The sequence below is a fragment of the Meles meles genome, chromosome 6 (assembly GCF_922984935.1).
Source record: "Meles meles chromosome 6, mMelMel3.1 paternal haplotype, whole genome shotgun sequence".
NCBI classification, from domain to species: domain Eukaryota; kingdom Metazoa; phylum Chordata; class Mammalia; order Carnivora; family Mustelidae; genus Meles; species Meles meles.
The window spans coordinates 76,329,739-76,338,625 of record NC_060071.1 but is presented as its reverse complement, the minus strand read 5'-3'; the positions used below and the strand labels follow the sequence as shown (position 1 = coordinate 76,338,625).

Below are 8,887 nucleotides of genomic sequence, written 5' to 3'. Positions count from 1 at the left end.
GAATACTACATTCCTTAACTGTTTCTTCTTGCATTTGCCTTCATGTTTGAGAATACTGCCACCATTAGACCAGGTATGGATCTAGTTCCAGGACAGTGGCCTAATATCAAATCATTCCTACTAGACAACACAAGTATTTCTTTCTTGGGATCTTCTAAGACTGAACCATCAGGATGGCGCTTACTTGCTGACTTGGAGTGACTCTTTCATTTCTGTCAGATACAGGATGAGTTCAGACCCTGGACTACCAACTTTCTACTGTTGACCTTTGGCCTACAGCCAAATACACAGGTCCATGCCAGGGATCTCAGCCACCCATGTTCTGATTATCCATCCCTTCAGGAATATAGCATGAATATGGGGTGTGTGGTGTTTGTGATGATGGCAGGAGTTCCTTAGCCTGGATGCCCTTGCCACTGGTGCTGTCCACTGTCAGGCAGCCCTGCAGAACTGCTGGGCCATCTCCTTCAGAGTTCCTGAGACTCTTGCTCCACACTACCATCAGGCCCCTTTCATCCCTTTTCACTAATTGTGTCCAGTGGATGAAGAGGTAGCATGCTCCAGGGTCAGGCTTCAGCTGTGCCAGACAAGAGGCAGACAGTCTTTTTATGAATGGGACTATTCTTCGTCCTCCACGTAACTCCCCTTATTTACTTTTGCTGGTGATGGTAGATAGAAAATAGAGATGTGGCCAACATCAAAATAGATCACATCCTAGGAAGAGGGGCACTATAGTTTATTTTTATTTTATTTTATTTTTTTTAAATATTTTGTTTATTTGACAGAGAGAAATCACAACTAGGCAGAGAGGCAGGCAGAGAGAGAGGAGGAAGCAGGCTCCCTGTGGAGCAGAGAGCCCGATGCAGGGCTCGATCCCAGGACCCCGGGATCATGACCCGAGCCGAAGGCAGAGGCTTTAACCCACTGAGCCACTCAGGCGCCCTGGGGCACTATAGTTTAAAGCACTCCAGAGAAGACAGGTGGAAGGATGTTAGACATTTACATTATGAAATTCTGATTTGTAAATTTAACAAGACCAGAAAACTACTTTTCAGTCCCATATTCCTGTGTACTTTAGGTAAGACTTGCATTTGTGATCATTATCAATATAACACACTAGCATCTTTTCAGAGTCGCCTCTGAAATCATAACAATTTACAATTTAACAAGTAACAATTAAGACAATTAAGTAACAGAAAGTAACAATTAAGCCATCATTAAATAAGTGGAATTAGGGAACTGCAGAGCAAGATCTATATTATTTCAATACGAACGGACTCTGAAGAAATATTGCATTATGAGTAGTAATACTCTTCCTATCTTTTTTCTCAGGGGGGTGGGGAGATCTAAAATTAGGCAAGGATGTTATGGTTGACAATAAAGAACATAACACTAAATGTAAATATCTCTTCTTTTCTCTACATCTGCAATTAATCAAATCTGGATCATTTACATGGGCCCATGAACTTTATCACACATTTTAAATTGTATTATTTATGTAAAAAAAGGCACCATGAAAGTATTAGTCTGCATTCTACATACCTTAGGGGAGGCCCTATTTATAGCTCACAGTGTTGCTACTTCTTGATTTCATAATTTTAGACATTATCTATTGAACTCCTTCTTAGAAGATCAGAAATTCTCTTTCTTAAACTTCTTTGACTTCATATATATATAAACGTGTGTGTGTGTGTGTGTACACATGCATAAATTCAGACCACAAAATAAATAACAGGTTTGTTTCTGTGACATTGTTAACATACTAGAGTCCCCGGGAAAGTACTATGATTTTATTTTCACAGCCAATTTTGCCTTTTTTGGATGCCCTAGGTCCTGGCTTCATTCCCAGATTAGGTCTTGGCTCCTGCTAGGAGTCAACCAACTGCTGAAAATGCAGAGACTTAAGCCAAAGGACTGGAAAAGAAGAGCTTGAAGAATAAGCCAGCCTGTCAGTTATCCAACAGGCTGTATCAGGTGGCAGGGGGCTCCTGTCAACCATCACAGGGATTCCAGGGTAGACCACAGAACAAGCTACAGGGAGTTCAAGGGTGGAACTGTTCTAAACCTAAGTCTCGACATAACCTAACTCCAGATGTTCCATGAGGGTCTTACTTTTTATCTCTTCCTGTCACAGTGTTTTCTCTTTTTCTACACCTTTCAACAGTAACTCCCACTATTAACAGATAATGAAATTCCTTTTTGCCTTGTTTAAAAGCCCCAGTAGAATGCAACTTAGCTTTATTAGTTATGCCTTATGAGTTGCCCAGAAAGTCTATATCCAGGGTAGAGTGTAAGCCTGAGAAGTTTATAGGTCCTCATAAGATTAGCAGGATGGCACTCAACCTTTCTATAAACTCTGTAGAAATCAGGACTCCCAGGAAGCCCAAGAGCTTTACTGAAATATGAGGGTTATACAGTGTCAGTTTTCCTGTGTTCATGGACAAGAGTACTGAGCAATAAAGAACAAAAGGGGGGCGCCTGGATGGCTCAGTGGGTTAAGACTCTGCCTTTGGCTCAGGTCATGATCTCAGGATCCTGGATCCAGCCCCACATCGGACTCTCTGTTCAGCAGGGAGCCTGCTTCCCTCTCTCTCTTCCTACTTGAGATCTCTCTCTCTCTGCAAATAAATAAATAAAATCTTAAAAAAAGAAAGAACAAAAGGAGTGTTGAGCAAACAATATGCAGGTATGTGTCGTTAAGCAATAAGGAATGGAGAAACAGCCTGGCCTAAGAATTAGAGGAAGCAGTTTCAAGCACAGCCCTCCCATAATTCCATCTCTAAATGCAGGTGGGAGAAAAACCTCTCCTAATGGAATGATGGGGTTAATAGTAGCATTTTGTCTCAGGAAGCACTTTCCCTTTTAGCAGTGTTCTCCATTGTGATCTATTACCATATTCTTACTTTAGCCTAGACCAAACATTTAATTTTAATACACTTCCCCTAATTTGTTGGGACATTCTACCTGTCTATATATTTAGAAGTAATAAATCCACAAGGAGTACTTGTGGTATGACAAGTGTATTGACTATGGCAGCAAATACATGGACCTAGGTAAGTGATAAAATGTACAGAACCTAATATACACATATATAACAATGAGTACAAGTAAAACTGGGGAAATCAAAATATGATCTTGGATTGTATAAATGCTAATATCTTGGTAGTGATAATATGCTATGTTTTGCAAAATGTTACCTTTCGGGGGAAACTAGGCAAAGTATACAAGAAATCCCTCTATTATCTATTACAAATTTATGTGCATCTGCAATTCTCAAATTACAAATAATCTTTAAAAATAATACTGAATCAAGCTAACAACACACTAAATACAATACAGTCTATCCTCTACCTTAAAAAAAATACGCTTCATGACTATCTAAAATTCTAGGTTCCATTTTCACATTCTCTTACTCTTGGGGTTTTTTACCCTAGAGTACCCATGCCAGGTACAACCCTCTTTTTGTACCTCGGACTCCACATACCCTGCATAAGACACCTGAAATGCACATTGTGGATCCCCAGTAGAACATAGCCTTTCCACCTCTAAAACAGCCCCTCCTTAGTCATCTCATGCAGGTTCAGAGCCCCAAAAGCCTGAAATTCTGGAGGCCTCAGTGCTCAGGGCTGGGCTGTGGGACAGAGCTGGGGCACTGCAGCCTCAAATCTCCTTGGCCCTGCTAACTCTTCACACTTTGTGAATGGTCATAGTCAGAAAAGGACCAGGTTGGGGCCTGGGCCAGGGATCTCTCTTGTCCAAGTCTGAGAGGGGTGCCAATCATTATAACCATTTTATAGGTAAGAAAATAGAGACTTAGGGAGTGCTGCCAACGCCCCAGCGGAGAAGCTGAGGTCATCACTGAATTTTGAAGTATTTTAAGTGGATACAAAACTGTTTCAGCAATGCAGACAATTAAGTGTGTTGTTGTGGGCGATGCTGCCATTGGTAAAACATGTCTCCTGATATCCTACACAACAAACAAATTTCCATCTGAGTATGTACCAACTGTTTTTGACAACTATGCAGTCACAGTTATGATTGGTGGAGAGCCATATACTCTTGGACTTTTTGATACTGCAGGGCAAGAGGATTATGACAGATTACGACCGCTGAGTTATCCACAAACAGATGTATTTCTAGTCTGTTTTTCAGTCGTCTCTCCATCCTCATTTGAAAATGTGAAGGAAAAGTGGATGCCTGAGATAACTCACCATTGTCCAAAGACTCCTTTCTTGCTCGTTGGGACCCAAATTGATCTCCGAGATGACCCCTCTACGACTGAGAAACTTGCCAAGAACAAACAGAAGCCTATCACTCCAGAGACTGCTGAAAAGCTGGCCCGTGACCTGAAGGCGGTCAAGTATGTGGAGTGTTCTGCACTCACACAGAAAGGCCTAAAGAATGTATTTGATGAAGCAATATTGGCTGCCCTGGAGCCTCCTGAACCGAAGAAGAGCCGCAGGTGTGTGCTGCTATGAACGTGTCTCCAGAGCCCTTTCCGCACAGCTGGTGTCAGCATCATACTAATAGCAATGTTAAATCAAACTAAAGATTAAAGATTAAAATTCGTTTTTGCAATAATGACAAATGCCCTGCACCTACCCACATGCACTCATGTGAGACAAGGCCCGTAGGTAGGGTCCCCTTCCTCCTCTCAGTACTAGTTAATTTGAGTAATTGTGTATTGTCAGAAAAGTGATTAGTACTAGTTTTTGTTTTGTTGTTTCAAAAAAAAAAATTTTTTTTTTTGTTTTTTTGTTTAAAAGCAAGGCATGCTTGTGATGACTCTGTAACAGACTAATTTGGGTTGTTGAATCTGCTCCCGGGCTCCATCCACTCTGGAGAATGATCTGGGACATTTAGGGTTTTTTGTTTTTGTTTTTGTTTTTGTTTTTGCGGGGGTGGGGTGGGGTGCGGGGAGTGTATTTGGGGTTTGTTTTTATTTAGTTATGTTTTTTAAATTCATTAACCATTGGACAGCCCTTAAGGGGAGGAGGACTGATTGATTCCACATTCCACTTCCTAGATCTAGTTTAGAAAACTTGTTCCCCACCTGGTGCTCTTAGGAAGGAGTATAGTAAATGCCTCATTTAATAACATACTCCTTTTTGAAAGTTGCCTTTTCTCTCCACCCTTGAGTAGGTCCAGTATTTGATGAAACTCAGGAAAGTGGGTGGAACCTGTCTTGCCCTTCCTCTTTTCTAGGATGCACTATATATGTGACTATGTCTTTCAAGGAAATTTGTTTGCCATTTGCTGATTTTTTTTTTTTTTGAAGTTAATTTCTAACTTCTTTCACTGATAAATGAAGAAAAGTATTGCACCTTTTGAAATACACCAAATGGATTGAGTACGTAATTAAAAAACTTTTTTTTTCCCCCTGTCAAAAAAAAAAAGAAAATAGAGACTTAGGAAAATTATGCCTCATGCAACTGGTAACTGGTAATAGCAAGTTTCAAGCCAGATCTCTCCAAGTTTAGGGGTCTCTGTCTTGTTTGGATGGAGGCTTCTGTAATTTCTCCTGCATAACCTACCACCCAAACCTGCACATATGCAGGCAGGCTAAAGAATGTTGTTTGTGAGACTTCTGCTGCATAAGGGACGTTGGGAGCCTGGTTAGTTGACATTAGCTGGCCTCCCAGTCAGAATTTGGCCCTTCCGGTCTAGATGCTAAGAGCAATAAATATTGCCTTGCATCCCCCTGACTCCAGGTTGGGCTGACCACCCCCTCCCCCCCATGGAATCTGGGAGGAGAGGAAAGCCCACCTAGCTCAGGCTTGAATATGTAAAAAGACATGATAACATAGGAATGTAGCTTGCTCCAAACTGCACATAGGCAAATAAATGTTTAACTTCAGACCCCCATCATTTGCCCTATAAATACAGTCCTTATGGGGATGGTCAGCTGGAAATCTCACTTGAGGGGAGGACACTGGCCAGGCCTCTCAAATGGGACTCCAACCAGGCTGCCTTCATGGGGCTTCTCCAGCTAATGAGGCTGGTTGTTATAGGTACACACTTTGATGTAACTCTGACTTATTGTCCCTCACTGCTTACTGTGGCCTTCATCTACATGCAGATTTCATTTTCTTCTTCCTGTTTCTGTTGGATTTTTATATCAATAAAGTGGCTTTTTCCCCCCCTTCAAAACTGACAGTACGGCCTCCATGAATCTTTTGTTTGGAACAGCCTCTTGGAAACCTGAGCAAAACATCCATTTCACTGTCTTTAAGGAGTCAGCCAAGTGCCTTCCTATGCTTTCATAGCTGTCATAATTATGAGCTGGATTTACAAGTTGTCTTTCTCAGGATTTATACATTCATTTAATGGGACGGATTAGTATTGAAATTGAACTCATTTCAGGAGACATTCATTCAAAACCTATTCCACAGCTGTTTAGACACTGCTCATTATTTTCAGGGCCAGCTCATTATTCTTGAATTAACTCAGGTACCAACTCTTCAACACAAAAAATAGATGCTAAGCTTAAATAAATGTATTATGCAGCCGCCATTACAAAGACTAATGCGTTGGCAGGCATTTCTGAGATACCTCCATGCATTTTGTCTTGTTTTTTTCATTATTTCCAGAAGTTTCTCTCTAGTCCTTAAATAATAAACTGATTAGATAGACTGATATACAAAATCTACCCTCTTTTCCCGCAGGTAGAGAGATGGAAATGAGTTAGACAAAGTGTAAGGTGGACAGTGGAAAGAAATGGAAGTGGAGGAGAATAACAGAACAGTTAAGAGCTAGAAATGCTTCCTAATTTGTCAACTAGAGCCCGCCGGGACCTCTCACTTGTAAACTAAATTTAAGAAATGTCAGGTACATCCTTTCTCCTTCTGGTCAAAACGTCCCATTCAGTTCCTTTGGGTATCCCAACTATTTCCTGCTGATGGAGTAGTTTAGGTATATGGGACTGACTTTACCCTGCATCATGCTGAGGGAACCGAGTGGTCTATCCCGTCAGCTGGGGGAAAACGAATTCTCCTTCACACTCAGTGAGATAATAAGTGGGAGCCTGCGAAATAAAAAAAGGAGAGAAACTTCCTGCCACAATATGCCATGGGCATTTATTATATATCTCTTCTAAAGGTCTCTTGTGGAGATGAAACTGTAAGAGGAAAACATTCAAACTTTAGGGCATGGATTTGGGGTGTCTTTTCTGGCAGACCAGAGTCTTATTTTTCTGATTCTCTTGTGCATTCCATTTAGATAAGAGTTTGTCATCAGAAAACTCCATGTAAGAATAACGTTACTTTAGTAAGATAGAATAATACAAATTTAGGGAATCATTCTCAAAATAATGGATTTAGTTGGCAGAAAACAAGAATGTTAAAGGTGTGAAAAGAAGTCACCTACAATATTAAATAAAATGTAAAACACATTGAATGTGATGAAATCAGTCAGTGAGATGAACTGAGGATCACAAAGGACTGATTAAGTGAAGAGGAATGGAATGATGCTGAATAAGGAGATGAGTAAAGATGGGGAAGCGGGAATGCAGTGATGCACACCCGTGAGGCAGAGATGGGTCTTCTAGACTGGATAACTGCTCGAGTAAGAGTAGCTCTTCTCTCCACACTTGATGGCCAACTCCTATTCCCAACACAGCCACCAATCCCCATTCCCTGCTCCAGCGGTTTCCTACCTACTTGGAAGTCAAAGTCTTACCATGCTCACCCCCAATCTCACAAGCTCTGGCCCCTGGTTATCTCTTCAATTAAATTTCTCAGTCTTTCTTCCCCCTACTTTACTACACTCGTCCCCTTTGGTCAGCTTTACTATTTCACAAATACCTCAAGCATGTTTCCACTTCAACAACTTTGCACTTTCTTTACCCTCTGCCTGAAATGCCCTTTCCCTAAATAGTCAGACAACTTCCTCCCTCAATTATTCAAGTCCCTATTCAAATGCCCACATGATCCAAGAAAACTTCCTTAACCATCCTTTCCAAAATAGCATGTATATTCTCCTAAATTGCTCTCTTGCCTCCTGTCCTTCTTATTGTTTTGTCACAATAAGGGTTATTAACTGATAGCATGCTATTTTGTTTGTTCATGGTCTGAACCCCATACTGGCTTTAAAATTCATGAAAGCAGATACTTAGTTTACATCACCTTAGTATCCACAATGCCTATGACATACCCAGCATGTGACTGGAACTCAGAAGCATTTGCAGAGTGAAGAAATGAAGTACAGTGAGTGGTTCAAACTGGAGTATTATGTGAGAGGTAAATCTGGTCAAATGGATAAAGTGAAAATCATCCAGAGACCTGAGACACAGCATGAGTTTACAAAAGGAGGCAATGGGTTTTCTGAAGAACAGTTCAAGCCCCAGGACACAGCATACTGTGTGCTTCCTAGCACACACAAAGATGTTCATAAATGTCTCCATGATGATAACAGATATTACACAGAGAAAGTCCTTTTCTGTTGCGTGACAGGGCAAAGAAAATGCAAACTCAGAATGTAGGATTGACATTCCCTGAATTCCTCTTCACCTGCACAGTGCATGGGGGCTACTATGAACTGAATTGCTGTCCTCCCAAAATGTATACGGTTGAAGCCCTGACCCCCAATAACTCTATTTGGAGATAAGGTCTTTAGGAGGTAATTAAAGTTAAACAAGATCACAACGGCAGAGCCCTAATCAGATAGGAATATAGCCTTTGAAGAGATATCTCTCTGTGTCCCTCTGTTCCTCTGTCTAGTTCTATTTCAAAAGGTGGCCATCTGCCAGCCAGGAAGAGAACTCTCACCCCAAACCTAATCTGTCAACAGCCTTGATCTTACACTTTCAGCCCCCAGAACTGTGAAAAGTAAATTTTTGCTGCTGAAGCCACCCAACTTGTGGTATTCTGTTATAGACCCTGAACTGACT

At 41.1% G+C, this 8,887-nt stretch overlaps 1 protein-coding gene across 1 annotated transcript; it reads left to right on the top strand.

The window, feature by feature from the left end:
- The first annotated feature begins 3,829 nt into the window (after positions 1 to 3,829).
- Positions 3,830 to 5,377, top strand: LOC123943155 (cell division control protein 42 homolog). Its single transcript, XM_046007081.1, has 2 exons — positions 3,830 to 4,883; positions 4,922 to 5,377. The coding sequence occupies exon 1, from the start codon at positions 3,903 to 3,905 to the stop codon at positions 4,476 to 4,478; it is 576 nt and encodes a 191-aa protein (XP_045863037.1). The 5' UTR covers positions 3,830 to 3,902; the 3' UTR covers positions 4,479 to 4,883; positions 4,922 to 5,377.
- The last annotated feature ends 3,510 nt before the right edge of the window (positions 5,378 to 8,887 follow it).